The sequence below is a fragment of the Ylistrum balloti genome, unplaced genomic scaffold, assembly GCF_031769215.1.
Source record: "Ylistrum balloti isolate Yb309-2 unplaced genomic scaffold, AGI_CSIRO_Ybal_v1 Utg370452, whole genome shotgun sequence".
NCBI classification, from domain to species: Eukaryota; Metazoa; Mollusca; class Bivalvia; order Pectinida; family Pectinidae; genus Ylistrum; species Ylistrum balloti.
The window spans coordinates 1,797,300-1,815,540 of NW_026782300.1; the positions used below are offsets into that span (position 1 = coordinate 1,797,300).

The 18,241-nt window shown below is 33.9% G+C and overlaps 1 protein-coding gene across 1 annotated transcript; it reads right to left on the reverse strand.

Annotated features, from left to right (window-relative positions):
* Positions 1-4,514: 4,514 nt before the first annotated feature.
* On the reverse strand, positions 4,515-6,157 carry LOC132555081 (uncharacterized). The gene is made up of 2 exons (XM_060219420.1): positions 4,937-6,157; positions 4,515-4,610 (listed from the first exon to the last, which is right to left on the reverse strand). Exons 1-2 carry the CDS (start codon positions 6,155-6,157, stop codon positions 4,515-4,517), a joined length of 1,317 nt encoding a protein of 438 aa, XP_060075403.1.
* Positions 6,158-18,241: the final 12,084 nt, after the last annotated feature.

Consider the following 18,241-nt stretch of genomic DNA (forward strand, 5'->3'; position numbering starts at 1 on the left):
TCTGACGAATGGTACATGTTCAACAATAAAGTATTCTTATGAATGACACACGTTCTACAATAAAGTGTTCTGATTGTTCCGATCAATGACACATGTTCTACAATAAAGTGTTCTGATTGTTCTGATCAATGACACACGTTCTACAATAAAGTGTTCTGATTGTTCCGATCAATGGCACATGTTCTACAATAAAGTGTTCCGATCAATGACACATGTTCTACAATAAAGTGTTCTGATCAATGACACACGTTCTACAATAAAGTGTTCTGATTGTTCTGATCAATGACACTCGTTCTACAATAAAGTGTTCTGATTGTTCTGATCAATGGCACATGTTCTACAATAAAGTGTTCCGATCAATGACACATGTTCTACAATTAAGTGTTCTGATCAATGGCACATGTTCTACAATAAAGTGTTCTGATCAATGGCAGGTGTTCTACAATAAAATTATCTGCTCAATGGCACGTGTTCTACAATAAAGTTATCTGCTCAATGGCACGTGTTCTACAATAAAGTTATCTGCTCAATGGCACGTGTTCTACAATAAAGTGTTCTGATGAATGATACATGTTCCATATTAAACTGATCTGTTCAATATAAGAAGTTCTACAATTACGTGATCTAACCAATGAAACAAGGTCTACAATAAATTAATCTGATCAATGACACATCATGTTCTACAATAAAGTTATCTGATCAATGGCACGTGCTTTACAATTGAATTATTTGATCAATGTTATATGTTCTACAATATAAAGATCTGATCAATGGCAGGTGTTCTGCCATAACGTGATCTGATCAATGTTTCATGTTCTACAATTACGTGATCTAATGAATGGTACATGTTTTACAATAAATTAATCTGATCAATGGTAATATTCTACGATAAAACGATCTGGTCCTTAAGTAAAAACCCGAAACGAATCGATAATATAAGGAGTTTTCGCGATTTTTTTCACACTTTCGATTCGGTGCGGGTTTTTATTTATCTCCAATGCAACCGGAACTCCTCTAATTATCCCCCTTTTCCGCGTACCCAGCCGCTGGTGGCTCTGTATGATAACTTCCGTAAAGAAAGACTGCTTGCCGTCTTGAAGATATATTTTTCCGACTTTAGATATAAAATTCCGAGCGATGCGTGCATATTGAAACATAAATCATGCCAGGTTGTGAAGAAAACAAAAAATTGTGAATTAACGATAGGTAGGCATATAGCGAGAATATTTCGGTTGTTTTTAAAAAGAACGGGGATTCCTCAGAGGGAGTCGGCGGTGACCTAGATAATCGATCGGGAAGTTGCCGACCTTTTAGTTTTTATTATGCTATTGTGTGGTTTGTTGTTTTAAGTGCTATTGTCAAAGTATCAAGAGCCCACAAGTTCATGTGTAGAGAGGAGAAAATAGCGAGGATGTGTTCCGTTCAAACTGAAATTTTATTTGTTTCAGGAATGAATGTCTATGTAATTAACACAATTGAAATTTAAGTAAGAGGTTCAATAACACTTACTAGAAACTTGATTTTACAGTTCTAATGCAGTCATTTTATAGATACATTCTTCTATCTCCACCAAAAAAGTTATGGTTAACTTCCAGAAACTTGGTAAATTGGACTAGTTCCAAAACGGATCCGGACACAAATTCAGGAATGATTTTTGCCTTCTTTTTTCACTTATAAATCAGTAAAAAAATACCTGAGTCTATTTAACAAGCACAAATATATTTTTTGAAAAGTATTGAAATCAAAAATTTTTATATCTATTTTTAAAAGATACTGGTACAAAATGTACAATTTTGTGATTACCTTGTTCCCATTAAAATAAAATCGGGGTCAGGACTCAATTTCTTTGGTTTCAAAATTTCCTATTCAGAATTTTCAAATTTCGATTTACAAAATATGAATTACATTCACATGACAATATTACAAGGTATATTTTTCTTAAGCTACCTAGAATGTTTAGAACCTTATTGAAACAAGAGTACCGAGACTGAAGGCGATTTCTTTGTTACTGTTCATAAAAATATTTAATCATATCAAAACAATAAGCTCTGTTATTTGATCATAGTTTTGATCCATATAAATATATCTGGCTCCTAAATTTATCATTTGGCAAAAATATAAAGTTTAACGAAATGTTTGATGCGAGAATTTTGAAAGCTGGTGTGACCCCTGTAACTACCGGTTGTATGGTAATACAGTTTATCACGTCATTATTTTCATTATTTATAAGTGTAAAGAAATATATTTTTATTGATAAGAAAAAAGTTTTTTACTGATACACACGGTTGAGTGCTCTTACGTATTTGATTTGTGAATTTAAATTGGTTATCAGTGTTAAAAACTAACTTTCAAATAAAAAGCAAACTAAAGCACAACATAAAAGTCATTGAAGTTTGTCGGAGTGCTATGCCTGGATGAATACAAGTTATTGGATATTTCATTTGTACCAGAGGGGACAGAAACTTCATCTTATGATCAGCGTTATCCAACCTTAGATGTCACAGAGATAAATGTATGGGTTTGTATGATATGTCATAAGAAAAAATCGATATGAACATATGTACAAAACAAGCAAATGTTTAGTGTTGTATCATATACATAGAAAACGGAAAGTCCATGTTAAGTTACAATACAAACAATTTATATCACACCTTTGTTAGGATACACTATGAACATTTGATCAATAAAAATGTTCCTTCATATGTACAGCCCAAACCTAGAGCAGCGCCCAAGGTTGTGTAGTCGCTACCTATAGTTGTCCACCATTAATGTTTGTGGTGCCCTTCTAGTAGATAACAGAGTATCTAAAAATGGAGATTGTGTTATTTGTATATTTTTGATAAGGTAGTGGAACAGCAAATAAACTTCTAGCAGAAAAAAGGAAAGCAAATATTTTAAGTAAAAATTAGCGTCAACAAGTAACAATACTTTATGTGTAACAATTAACAAGAATTGAAAATAAACATTTTTTTTTCATATTTAGAAGCAGGCTCAAAATTAATAAAATGAATTCATGTAAAACATTCTGCTGGTATGATATATTTTTGAGGGATAGTATAACGAAATATGTTTCTTGCATGTGTTCGAAATCGATTCTTCTCTGTCAATGACTGGTAATCTGTAACAAAGCCGAGAATGAGATGTTACAGAATGTCAGCCCGTGACTAAGATGAATCTAGCACAGTACGAGAATATAGTGTATAACACTGCATGATTATTTGTGTCAGATTCTAACGAGTTCCACAGTGAACAAAATGTAAACAAGTGATACACGTATAATTCAGGGTAGATGGTAATAGGTTTTTAATATTATAAATATCGTGGTTAGGGCTAGGAATAAGCTTTCTAGTGCAGATATTTTCCAGTGGTTGCAAGAAAACTTCAAGAGATCTTTATTGATACTTTTTTTGTGAATGTATGTTTAGTCAGATGCAGTTCGATAAAATGTCTGCATGAGAGTATTGTCTACCGTTATTTTATCAAACAAAAAGAATCACTATTTCTAAGTAATGGTATCAATTTAAAAATAATATTACATTGGATTGAAAGTTGAAACTGTGACATCATTCCTGTCATCAGATAAAAATAGACAAGTGAGATAATGGTCTGAAACAATGGGATATTAATCCATTTTTGAAATGTTGATAATTTAGCGGCATTTGAAAAGTGTTTTTTTTCCTTTACAATACTACGAAATAAATGATAATCTCAATCAGCGATAGGCAGAGAAATCTAGAATCGGTTATTCTAGGGAGGTGTTGGTGCCTTGAACTTACTTGCATAATCCTGGAACATTGATAACATTTTCGTTTATCGCTGAAATAGTGTAGCTATGTCTATTGCTATTACACTACCAAACACCAAACAAAGAATCACTATCGCAAGAACACCTATTCCCGCTGAGGATTTCCTTCCGTCCCAGGAACTGGTGAATTTCCGAAGGTAGATTGACGTTTTTTCCTTAGGAACAACAAGAGTAGCCTTGAGCTCGTTTACCATTTCTAACATTCTTTCAGGATGATATGATGACGTCGTACAACATAAACAATTTAAGAAAGATGAACTTGCATTTGAATATGTTTCGCTGGCTGTAACGTCATAAACTGTATTTGATGACACATTGATAGTGCTTGTTTCAGTTTCCAATACAGTAAATGTTGCTGAGGGAGTGGTATTACTTCCAGTACTTTCCGAAGTATTGACGTTATGTGTTAAATTTCTTGAAACAGAACTGATGACGTCACAAGTCGCATTGTTTTCTGTGTCAGAAATAGTACTACGAAAACTTTCCTCTGAGCTCGTGAACATCGATGTTTCTGAAAAATGATTTTAAATTATTTTGATTTTAAAAAGATGATTTACAAGACTGATAAATAGCGTTGGATGTGTATCCAACGTGTCATACAAATGTCGATCGTAAGTAAAATGGAATTTCAGGCATATCACCTAATGTACATACCAAGCCTTTTCGAATGAAATTGACGCTAATTATATAACATGAACATGTTCGAATATCATGGACGCATCATCTGATTCAAAGAAGATGAGTAATTACCGTGAACAATTGGCATTGTTGAACTCTCAGAACTGTCTGATGTCTTGGAGTGATCCTAATAGAAAATAAGTATATATCAATCAGTTTGTACTTCTGAAATGTACGCTTGTATGTTATAAAGAATTATTAACCATGTTTGCTGAACCGTCTTGCTATGATTATCAAAATAGATGAATTCTAGATGCTTGCTTTATGAGTCAATTTCATACTATATATCAATCCCGGTAGTTGATGGACAATAACAAACATTGAAGCATCCATTGTTTTTAAATGATTTTTCAACTACGTTTTGAATGAGACAAAGTTGGGACGGAAGATGAAATAAGTTCATATGTAATCCTAATTTGGGTTTTATTTTTTCCTAATGTTATAAAAATTTACCTGTGCCTCGTGACTAGTAAAATTTCCGATGCCGATTGTTAACGCTGACATGGACCAAGCTTTCTCGCAAATTACGTGACCTCCGAACGGTGACGTGTGCTCTATATATACAACACCAGAATTCAGATTCTCTAACCATGCTGTGGAAAACATTGATTGTCCTATTCTTATCCATGGAATAAATGTGTCTGAATAATTGAAGGTACTGACTTCTAGTGAATTCATTACAAGCGCAATGGCACAAAAGTCAAATCCTGATGGAATATAAACAGTGTACTGTCTGACGTAATGAGAGACTGGTGTCGGGAAGAGCATTGCTGGATCACCATTTCCAAAACCAACAGGGAAGTGAGCAACGAGTACTGGTTCATCGGATATAATGTGAACGCGTTCACACGTCATTTGGTATAAGTATATTTGATGCGGAACAACAAAATGATTAATAACAGGTCCACATCCAAATATTGAAATGTTTGCGCCACCAGCTGCGGCAACAAATTTTATATCATCGTGTAAATAATCTTGAGAGTTTCGGCGAACGATGATATATTCGTTTCCCCATGCGGTTAAAGGCGGTACAATGTCCGCTACTTGATCACGACCTCCTCCTCCATTTTGTACTGCGGTTAAGGGACTACTAGATATAACAGTAAACCTTTTTCTGTTTGGAGATATAATTTTTACTCCACTCAGGTCAGAAGTTGACTGGAGTTGGAAAGTTTGTGATTCTTGTAAAGTCAAGATCATAACGTCACAAGCACTATAACTATTTCCGTCAAATACTATCGAAGAAGCAAAGTACTGAGGAAACAATATTTCGATAGCTGTATTGTCCTCCATGGCGACAATGACAAACTGACACAAACCGTCGGAATAACAGTATGTAATTATGACATACTCGGTACCAAGTTGAGTAGCGTTTCTCGTAAAATACATATCCGCGCTGTTATAAGCAGTTGAAAGTCCCGTGATAATCAATTCGGTGTCATTTGAGTGGAGGAGGATACCTTGACCACTTTTGCCTGTTCCTTCTACTTCGAATTTTGCTGTATCGATATCTATGACAATGATCTCTTTTGGTCCCACATACTCTTGCCTCATGGGGAATGATGGTAACCGAGGAGCAGATATATTCACCTGTACACCGGTACTGCATGGATTAACAATGTTGATATAAAGCTTGACGTTATTAACACCATTCTCAGAGAAAGCAATTGCCATCGTTTCCAATGAGATAGCTGTGGAAATCAAGATAAACTGAGTTAATGGTATTTGAAATATGAATTGTCATGAATAGTTATATTGATGTGGGTGACGAAAATCTGTCATCTAGATAAAGCACTTGTACAATTCAAAAACTTTATATCAATGTGGATCTGTATTTGTTCTGTTTTTGTATACGTAAGTCCCTGTACGTGGTGCATATGTGCAGGTAAGAATTATGGAGACCTTTCAAAACGAACCAAAAACATAAGGAGAGCTAGCTTACATTTAGTGTTGTAAGCAACACACGTCCCCTGCCGTACCATAATTTACATTTTTGAAGCAACATTTTACATACCTTGATTGGAACATGACACGGAAATTCTAAGTAGTATGTAGCCCAATATCTTGTACATGTCGATTTCTTTCAGAAGTTTGTATGTATAAAATTGTATTGATCAGAAATAGATTACTGATAGAAGTACATTCTTCTTTGCAGAAATTGTCAAAATGGAAACGAATGTGCGCGATAAATGTCTATTTTCAGGCCTGGTCAATGAACATTGTTATAAATGTAGATATTGTGAATTGACAACTCAGTAATATCATAATTCAATTACAGCAAGTGAAACGCAATCAGACTCTCGATCTGATCATAAACTGATATAAATTGCAGTGTATCAAGTTTCAACCTATTCGGTCATTCCTAACTCAAGTTGCCATCAGGAAATAAAACTTTTTTAGCAACAGTGACCTTTGTAGCTGACCATTTGACACAAAAAAGCAATCCCACACTAGGTCTCCTGCTAACCTAAAATTGTATCAAGTTTCAAGTTAATTGGCCATCCCTAACTCAGATTAGTTACCTGCGCATGTACATTAATGTTGGTCCATTAAACTATTAATTAAAAGTATACATTGTAACAAATTCCCAAACTTACGACACGGTTGACGAAAGTCGCATAATCATACCTAAAATCTTATTTCCGTCATTACACAATTAACATTGTACAATACTTTCATATAAATATATGTAAGTGGCATGTGTTTAATTTCCATCATCTTCTGACTTGTTACAGTGGTCGTTGTCATAGACGCGTGTACGACGAACTCAAAAGAGTTCTATTCATGTTGAGTGATATGAACATTTCTGCTGATTTTTCAAAAGTGCAACCTTGTAGCCTATATAGAAAGGGTGGTAAATTGTCCTTTAAAAATCAAATCATGATAACTATTCAGATGGACAGTACATTATGTTTTAGATCATGGTTTAAATAATGCTTTTTCAGACAATATAAATTTGGTACCGCACTTGTGTCTTTTAGAGGTTACACTTTTCGAAATTTGATGTCGTTGTTAATGTTGCTCCAAATTCCAGTCACGGGACTTAAGGCTTATTGCATATGGATCAAAAACGTCACTATCATGTCGGGTGCGATACGTATCAATCATATCAGTGTCTATTAGGCCTGAAAACCGGGTAGGGCATGATTACTTTACGGTTTGGAAGTAAAGGTGGTTTATTTTCAACAGTAAAATACTGGAAAGCAAAATTAACGATTATGCATGGGAATCAAAAAATATTTTAAGCAACAGTATCCTAATCGACCTTCCCTAACTCAAGTGAACATTTGGAAACCACAGACAGACAAACAGACAGACAGACAGACAGACAGACAATGTCCCCTAATAAATAATAAAATAACAATTTATTTATGCATCATATGAGTTTATCTTACCATTACGCATACAAAACCACAGGAAAACGCAGGTACTGATATAGAGTGCCATTGTAGTCAGTCCTCATTCATGTAAATATCATTCACAATTTACGATGTATTGGACGGTCACTACGCCAAATTTGCTGAGAAGTTCTGTGAAGAGTAAAAAATATCAGTAGGTTTTCATATGTAAAAGCATTTAATTGTTTTCTTTGCTGGTTCTATATTTTTATATTGACACTCATGTCTGATATTGAACTGCGAACTATGTATATTCATTGTAATTTCCTACCTTCCGATAGAACGTAGAGTCAGATACAATATATAGACTGCATCAAACAGCTGTTTCGTCAGTGATGTTCCATGTTTAAAGTGTTGAAAGCTAGTAGGCGACTGAGGTTGGTAAAAAACATGCCAAAGGCAACATTTAAACAATGCAATTTTTCAAGTGTTATATACGTTTTTGTGACAGAGTTCAACATATTCGGAAAAAGATTTTTAAACCAGAACAAACTACTTAGGGATTCATTTCCATAACGATAAGTTCCTTTTTGTTTCAACCTCAAGCATCACCGAGCTACCAAATAGACGAAACAGATGGATGGTGCAGTTAATACTCACATGCCACATATCGTATATATATATCTATATGCTTATTGTTAAAAAGGTATTTACTTATACACTTATGTGTCTTTTTTGCTATACTATAAAGAAATTAAGAGAATATACTTGTATTATCATTTAGTATGACTAAGAAATAGATATATTTGTTCTTCTTTTACATCAATAGAAAACTATTTGAAATGAAAGAAATAATCGTGTAAAATTAAAGACTTACTTCAATACTCTGGATCAGCTTTCAGTAAGATCGTTCCTATGCGTGATACTTGAAAATGATTCGTTTGAGCACTCATTTTTGATATATATCGACAACGAAATAAATAATTAACAATGCAAGAGATTCACATATTGATTTTTAAAGCCTGTTTGTTATATTCTGTTTGATTAATGTACCGTTGTCTATATGGAAGTATTTAACAACAATTTGGAAACGTACATAGTTGCTTTTCAAAAGCACATGAATTGAAAACGTTTTAGAGCGTCTGCTTATCTCATAGTGAAAACGTATATATACAATAAAGTGCCAAGCGATCCTGTGAAAAAAACATGGCATTTAAAAAACAATTAAGAAATGGGTATGAATAGTGACATCAATCAACCAATAGTTACCACAGTATAATAATATAAAATTAATGAGCCGTTGTATATAATTACTTATACTGGTCTGGAATCGATGAAACGTCAAAATCAAATATCCAGTCATGGGGTAAGAAAATGGAAAGGCTCCCCAGAGATTTTATAGTATTGTATTTTATTAAAACTGGAGAAGGATTTTATAATGACACACAAGGGAAGTTTTGAGTTAGATAGAGTAAATATGAATAATGAACTGCTTCATACAGTTGTTTTCTCAAGGATTCGTGAGTGATGCTAAGGGATGTTACTAAGTGGAAACTGAAATTGATCGAAAGAAATTAAAAAAAAAAAAAAAAAAAAAATTGTGCGATGCAGCAGCCCATTACTCAATCTATTTCGTAATTTCGTATGACTGATAAATACCATCCATATAATAATTAGTTGATTATTTTAATAAAAGTTTTTTTCGAGAATCCGTTCAAACATGCTTACTGTCATAGACAGTACCTCCTCCTAATGTCAACCATACCTCTGTACCAAGCCCCAAAATAAACGACACAAATATATGATTCAGGTATGGAAGGCTTTATTCACTGGTGAGCATTTTGTACAATATTTGACATCAGTTATTTACTTCATGTAAATGTCAATGTAAATATCATATATCCCATATGATTGTTGTAATTGCAATACTTTGTCTGGTTGATAAATAAAAATACGGTAATGAATTATGACATGTCATTCTTATAGACACGTATACAAATGGTTGAAGAATGACAATTCTTAACAATGGAAATTCAATACAGAAATATGAATTATCTATATGAGGACTTTATAATACTGCACCCATCTATGACACTGTTCATTTTATGATTATGTCTACTGAAATAAATAATTTACGATCGAAACAGAAACCTTAAAACAAAAACACAAAAATAACCCACGTATGTCCTTGGCAAAATCCATAACTGATTATGCCCGCCGTCATTTTGATACGAAGTTCATGCTACAGCAATGTGCTGTACGTGTTATGATATAAAAAGCATTGATTCGTCCGTGCAACCAACTAGCAAACCAAAGTCGGTATATAATTAATAGAATCTTTCACCCCCTTTGGGATGAGACAGGGGGATCTCAACCCGAGGGGTGGATTATTAAGTTGTCAAACACGAGGTTTGCTGAGTGTTTGACGGCTTAATAATCCCCCCGAGGGTTGAGATCCCCCTGTCTCATTCCAAAGGGGATGAATGATTATTTTTCTTTTACCCTGTTCCCCCGCTGATTGTAAAATACGAAATAGAATGTTTGTAAACAAAAACTCGTAGACAACGTATGGATATAATGACGAGGCCGTCTCAACCACGTCACGCTTAATTGTGTTATCCCTCACAAAATAATTCCCATTAACGGTACAGTAAAACATAAAAAGGCATAATATTAATTATAAAAACAACATTAATGTGAAAGTATGGATGAGATGACTTCAATATATACAAAATCAACACATATTATTAAATCGTTATTTTACTATGACGTCATTTACATGTCTAGTTCCACTTCCGGGTCAAGATAGTGACGTCACATTATTGTTGAGAACGCGCAAGGATCGCGTGTAGCTTGTCTCAACCCTAGGGTGAGATAGAAAAATTTCACACCTGTAAAAACTGTGGATATCCCTGTCCGGGGTAAGAGAAAAAAATCCTTCACTTGCATTCGGGATATTACGTTTACACAAGGAGAAATACGAATGAATGCACTTCTTATTTTTCTTCTTCTTAACGGTGTACGTGATGTTGATAGAGTTGTCATGAAAAAAAACATACATATATAGACATGATGACATCCAGCAAATAACATTTTCTATCACTATTCACCGGTTGTGTCATAATGTGATATCTCTCTCAAATTTCTGGATATTTCAGGTGGTCCTCTTTGTTAATCAACTGTTATCAAATTTGCTTAAACCAGCGTCTACAGGTAGGTGTTTGTCTTCAAATTCATTAGAAATAGAAAATATTACTTTTCCTACCAAACATCAAAAGTCAAAGGCTATTTAGTTTACAGTCGATTAAAATGCATTTTCAAGGTCAGGCTGTCACAGACCCAGTATCATACTACAGAATTTTCGCTATACTCCATATTTGTAAATCATATTGCTCTAAACAATAATTATCCTTGAATGTTTGCGTTTTCGTAGCTTTTGGGAAAATGTAGCCACATCAATTACGATTACACTTCCAAATATCACACAGAGAATGACTATACAGCAAACTCCAATTACCGCCGAAGAACTTTTGTCATCCCAGGCACTGGTAATTTTAAGAACATAATTTGACGTGTTCTTCTTTGAAATTGTGAGATCCTTCTTAAGCTTGTTAATCATCTCCAACAGTTCTTTAGATGACGGGCGAGTTGAATACGATGTTTTTGTGCAACATGAACAGTTAAAAGACGATTCGCTTGAAATTGGATTCTGGATTGTTGTCACTTCGTAAACTGTCTTAAACGAGACACTATCCATTACATCTGTTGATGTTTCTGTGATATAAGAGAAAAAAACATTTACCCTTAAATTAAGGAAATCGCGATATATAATTATTAAATTAGGTTAAATAGAAACTTGTAATGTTGAACGGAATTTCCAAAACAAGGTTCAATAATTTATTCATTGAGCTAGTTTGTAAAAGAAACCCTATCAGGCGTTGTTCACTGAATTTTTTTGTTTATGAACCTGCAATGTATACTTGACTAGTTTGTGTTTGAACGATAATTTGAAACTATATTCGTATAATAGTATGAAAAAGATACTTAACCCTGAATAGTTTGCTTTGAGCATCCTTCATGAAACGTTGTTGAGAAGAGTTCCTGTGGAAAATTAAAAAAAAAAGACAAAAACACAAGTACATCAGTTACCTTGATAGTCTCAGTGACCTTGTTTGGGGGTATTTTTTAATAACAACGTCATTTGGTATTTAAACAACTTTTCATTTTTTCTTGAAACCATACAGTTTCAGATAATAAGATCGATCAGTCGATTGAGGATTCCTTAACTATTTTTATATAGTCTTAGAAGGACAAATATTTAAATGTTCACTCACGTATGCAGGAAATCGGGAGAATAAATATTCATGGGATCAACGAAGATGAAAACACAACGAAACTTCATCATTTTACAACATACAGTTTATATACTGTACGTATTGTAAATTCGTACAATTTCGTTGGGTCCAAATTTTTTGGTTTTCCGGTGAAAGATATAATCGTTGACACTCGATTTCGTGAATTAGCAATTACTAACTCCTTTAATGCTAAACATATCTGGTATTTTCAAAAGGCTGTTTTTTTCCATGGCCATGTTAATTTGTACCAAGTAAATCAACTAAAACTGAATGACTCTACAGTAGGCTAAACAGTTTATTTTATTTATATTTTTTATTTTCATTTCATCATTACTCTTTATTATCATTTCATTTAATAATTTCATTTGTAAAATTCAATATTCCCACGTGTTCATATTTTGATTGTTTCTACGTAATGCAGTGAACTGTACCGAAAATATTCCAATGTTTACCTGCTGTTCGTTTACAGACATATTTCCCAGACCAATTGGTATGGCAGCAGCAGCCCAGGGTCGTTCACATACCAAGTGACCTCCAAATGGTGAAGTGTGAGTCATTTTCACAACACCTGTTTTCAGATCATTTAACCAAGCTGTCGCATATACTGATTGTTCAATTTCTTCCCATTGAGTAAACGATTCTGTGAAGTTTCTTATGTTGAACGAACTTGTGTGAATAGTCTCCATAATGAGTGCTATATCACAACGAGTGAATCCTGATGGAATATAAACAGTGTATTGACTGACGTAATGAGAGACTGGTGTCGGGAAGAGCATTGCTGGATCACCATTTTTTAAACCAACAGGGAAGTGAGCAATGAGTACTGGTTCATCGGATATAATGTGAACGCGTTCACACGTCATTTGGTATAAGAAGGTCTCGAGTTGCTCGATTTTGTGATTAAAAACAAGTCCACATCCAAATATTGAAATGTTAGCACCTCTAGCTGCAGCAACAAACTTAAGATTGTCATATGACCACTTCGTTACAATGCGTCTAGCTATATTGTATTCCTTCCCCCAAACAGCTATAGGAGGCACCATTTCCGCTATATGATCTCTGCCGTGTCCAAGTTCTGCACGCGTGAAAGAACTTCCAGCTAAAACAGAAAAACGCTTTCTATTCGTTGACACAATTTTTACCCCACTTAGATCAGAAGTAGACTGGAGTTGGAAAGTCTGTGCTTCTTGTAAAGTTATATTCATGACGTCACAATTACCATAAGTCTTCTCGTCAAATACTATTGAAGAAGCAAAATATTCAGGAAACAATATCTCAATAATGGTATTATTTGTACTTGCAACGATAGCGAATTGACAGGAATAACTTTCAACACAATGTGTAATGATAAAATACTCGGTACCAAGTTGCGTAAATGTTCTAGCGAAGAACAGACCGACGCTTATGTCGGCAAATGACTGTCCTATGATGCTTATATCACTATGATTATAACGTAGCAAAATGCCCTTGTCAGATTTGCCTGTTCCTTTGACTTCGAAGTAGTCTTTGTCGAAAGTTAAGGTACGGACTTCATTTGGTTCCACAATTTCTTGCTTATTTGGAAACAAAGTGATGTAAGGAGTGGATATATTCACAAGGACGCATGTGTTTAATGGATTTATTATGTTGATTGAAAGTTTTTTAGCACGGGTAACATGGTTTTCCGAGAAAGCTAGTAATGATGTATTCATTGAGACAGCTGTGGAAAACAAAACATAAATATAAATAATTGATATTACAAGTGTTATATACCATTGCTATATATCATTGCTGATCTTGATATGATAACAATTGTCGTAAGACTTTTTAAAATTTGCCGAATCCATAAAACTTAACTTTATTTTACAAGTAAAAATACTATCTTTAGAAAGTTTGAATTGCAAATTTTCTTCTTCTTTTGTGATGTATTTTCAATACCACATGTTTAACAAAAGCGACACCTTATGCAGAGAGGGAAAATAATTCATCTTTTAATGGTGATGGAATGGCGCAGTAAACCACAGGTCTTACGTCACCTCGCTTCGATCTGGGCCAACAAGAGTGATTTGTGTAAATTCGAATAACTTCTTTCACAACAGTTGTAAAGTACTTTAAAATTTGAAGCACAATTTTACCTACCGTTACACATACTTGCCAAATGAAAAGTCAAATACCAGAATGATAAAGCCATTGTAGTCCCTGTATAAAGAAGCGTAAAATATTGTCAATAATTGTACTAGTTAACTATCATCAGCACCTAGTTCAAATGCTATCATAAAAATACTGTAAATTTAATTACCGACGAATAGGCAATACAAATACTTTTAATGCTGTGATTCAGAATCTTATTATAATAAGAATTCATTTACAATTTATAGATCAATCATGTTCTATCACCCTTTCTTGCTTTGCCTAACAAGAACACGCGGGGTGAAGAAAGTCTTTTGGGTCAGAAAAAGGCTTCCTTCACATTGAAAATCAACCCGTAATTGTGAAAATGAAGATGTGCTGGGTTTGGCCTCCTAAAGAGTTTTAAGACTGTGGTTTGTAACAATTGAATCCGACTAAATAATGAGAAACTACCTGGAAATATGACCGATCCCCCGTTTCAACATGTTACAAATAAGAAAAGAAGTATTGAATGCCCCAAAATACGTGACTACGTGATCTAATGTACGTTAAACAGGAATTTAATGTATCGTTATCGTCCATAGTGATCTCTCTCCCAAATCATCAATATAATTTTAAAATGAAAAATGCTCACTTTTTAACGTATTTTCCTGTACAACATACTTGCTCTAAGACTATCTCATGTGTGAAGGTAACTGATTTATAACCAGTGCCTATGTAATATCCAAATCAATATTTTCTAGAACGATAACGAGGCAATTTGTTGTAGTCTAAATCATTATTTTAAACTCTCACGCAGACGTCCTGTATATACATACTTTCACCACTGCTTACTTGATTTGGTTACTGTGTTACATATGTTGATTACTGTGTTATACATGTTCTGTAAATTTTGTAGTAAGATTATTATGTAATTGTGAAGCGCATTAGAGTATTTTGTCAAAATAGATAGTGCGCTATATAAATGTTGTATATTATTATTATTATCATATTATATTTGCAAAACACAAAAAAAGGAAAGACAAACATTTCTTGATATTATTCTGTGCATTTTTAAATGTCTCTGGTACCTTTCTTTATTTAAACAGTACTTTCAATAGAGTAAGGTTTGCCTGGAATTTTATATTGCGAATTTACCCAAAATGGGACATATCTTAATAAAAATCTGTAGAAAAGATAAATGGTAGTTTGCATATCTATATATTACACAAAATTATTTTAACATTCGAATATCAATTTCAATATTTTTCGAAATATTACAGAATTTAAGTGTTGTGATAACATTTCCCGTATATTCATTTTTTGAACTTTTAAATACAGCGTAATCATCAACATATAAGGTACGTATACAAAGATGTTCTATTGAAGGCACTCTCCCACAACGGATTGACAAAGGAAGAGCCAAGGTCGCATTCAGTACCAATACCAGCCTTCCGAGCTAGATCCAACACCAAACGCTTTTATAAGTCAAACTAAAATAACACTTAAATGACATCTCATGTCATTCGAAGTGTTTTCGAGACGAAGAAGAAATATCCTACGACTGATATAAATAATTCCAGAACAGATAAAGATTACAAAAACTACTAATTTTAGGCCTGTTTCTCTTCTCCCAGTTTAGACCAATGTCATTTCTCCCATTTTAGGCCTGTATCATTTCTCCCATTTTAGACCTATACCATTTTAGGCCAGTTTAAGGCCAGTATGATTTCTCCCATTTTTAGGCCGGTATCATTTCTCCCATTTTTAGGCCTGTATCATTTCTCCCATGTTCATTTCTCCCATTTTTAGGCCCTGTATTATTTCTCCCATTTTAGACCTATACCATTTTAGCCAGTTTAAGGCCAGTATCATTTCTCCCATTTTTAGGCCGGTATTATTTCTCCCATTTTAGACCTATACCATTTTAGGCCAGTTTAAGGCCAGTATCATTTCTCCCATTTTTAGGCCGGTATCAATTCTCTCATTTTAGACCTATACCATTTTAGGCCAGTTTAAGGCCAGTATCATTTCTCCCATTTTTAGGCCGGTATCATTTCTCCCATTTTTAGGCCTGTATCATTTCTCCCATTTTAGGCCTGTATCATTTCTCCCAGTTTAGGCCGGTATTATTTCTCCCATTTTAGACCTATACCATTTTAGGCCAGTTTAAGGCCAGTATCATTTCTCCCATTTTTAGGCCGGTATTATTCTCCCAAATCATGAATATAATTTTAAAATGAAAAATGCTCACTTTTTTAACGTATTTTCCTGTACAACATAGTTGCTCTAAGACTCTCTCCTGTGTGAAGGTAACTGATTTATAACCAGTGCCTATGTAATATCCAAATCAATATTTTCTAGAACGATAACGAGGCAATTTGTTGTAGTCTAAATCATTATTTTAAACTCTCACGCAGACGTCCTGTATATACATACTTTCACCACTGCTTACTTGATTTGGTTACTGTGTTACATATGTTGATTACTGTGTTATACATGTTCTGTAAATTTTGTAGTAAGATTATTATGTAATTGTGAAGCGCATTAGAGTATTTTGTCAAAATAGATAGTGCGCTATATAAATGTTGTATATTATTATTATTATTATTATTATTATTATTATTATTATTATTATACTTGCAAAACACAAAAAGGAAAGACAAACATTTCTTGATATTATTCTGTGCATCTTTAAATGTCTCTGGTACCTTTCTTTATTTAAACAGTACTTTCAATAGAGTAAGGTTTGCCTGGAATTTTATATTGCGAATTTACCCAAAATGGGACATATCTTAATAAAAATCTGTAGAAAAGATAAATGGTAGTTTGCATATCTATATATTACACAAAATTATTTTAACATTCGATATCAATTTCAATATTTTTCGAAATATTACAGAATTTAAGTGTTGTGATAACATTTCCCGTATATTCATTTTTTGAACTTTTAAATACAGCGTAATCATCAACATATAAGGTACGTATACAAAGATGTTCTATTGAAGGCACTCTCCCACAACGGATTGACAAAGGAAGAGCCAAGGTCGCATTCAGTACCAATACCAGCCTTCCGAGCTAGATCCAACACCAAACGCTTTTATAAGTCAAACTAAAATAACACTTAAATGACATCTCATGTCATTCGAAGTGTTTTCGAGACGAAGAAGAAATATCCTACGACTGATATAAATAATTCCAGAACAGATAAAGATTACAAAAACTACTAATTTTAGACCTGTTTCTCTTCTCCCAGTTTAGACCAATGTCATTTCTCCCATTTTACGCCTGTATCATTTCTCCCATTTTAGACCTATACCATTTTAGGCCAGTTTAAGGCCAGTATGATTTCTCCCATTTTTAGGCCGGTATCATTTCTCCCATTTTTAGGCCTGTATCATTTCTCCCATTTGAGGTCTGTATCATTTCTCCCAGTTTAGGCCGGTATTATTTCTCCCATTTTAGACCTATACCATTTTAGGCCAGTTTAAGGCCAGTATCATTTCTCCCATTTTAGGCTAGTATCATTTCTCCCATTTTTAGGCCTGTATCATTTCTCCCAGTTTAGACCTATACCATTTTAGGCCAGTTTAAGGCCAGTATCATTTCTCCCATTTTTAGGCCGGTATCAATTCTCTCATTTTAGACCTATACCATTTTAGGCCAGTTTAAGGCCAGTATCATTTCTCCTATTTTTAGGCCGGTATCATTTCTCCCATTTTTAGGCCTGTATCATTTCTCCCATTTTAGGCCTGTATCATTTCTCCCATTTTAGGCCTGTATCATTTCTCCCAGTTTAGGCCGGTATTATCTCTCCCATTTTAGACCTATACCATTTTAGGCCAGTTTAAGGCCAGTATCATTTCTCCCATTTTTAGGCCGGTATTATTCTCCCAAATCATGAATATAATTTTAAAATGAAAAATGCTCACTTTTTTAACGTATTTTCCTGTACAACATAGTTGCTCTAAGACTCT

Coding starts and splice junctions, on each gene's coding strand:
- LOC132555081 (XM_060219420.1), bottom strand. CDS start 6,157: ATGGCAATTGCTTTCTCTGAGAATGGTGTTAATAACGTCAAGCTTTAT. Junction 4,611..4,936: donor TTACTAGTCACGAGGCACAG/GTAAATTTTTAT, acceptor ATTTTCTATTAG/GATCACTCCAAGACATCAGA.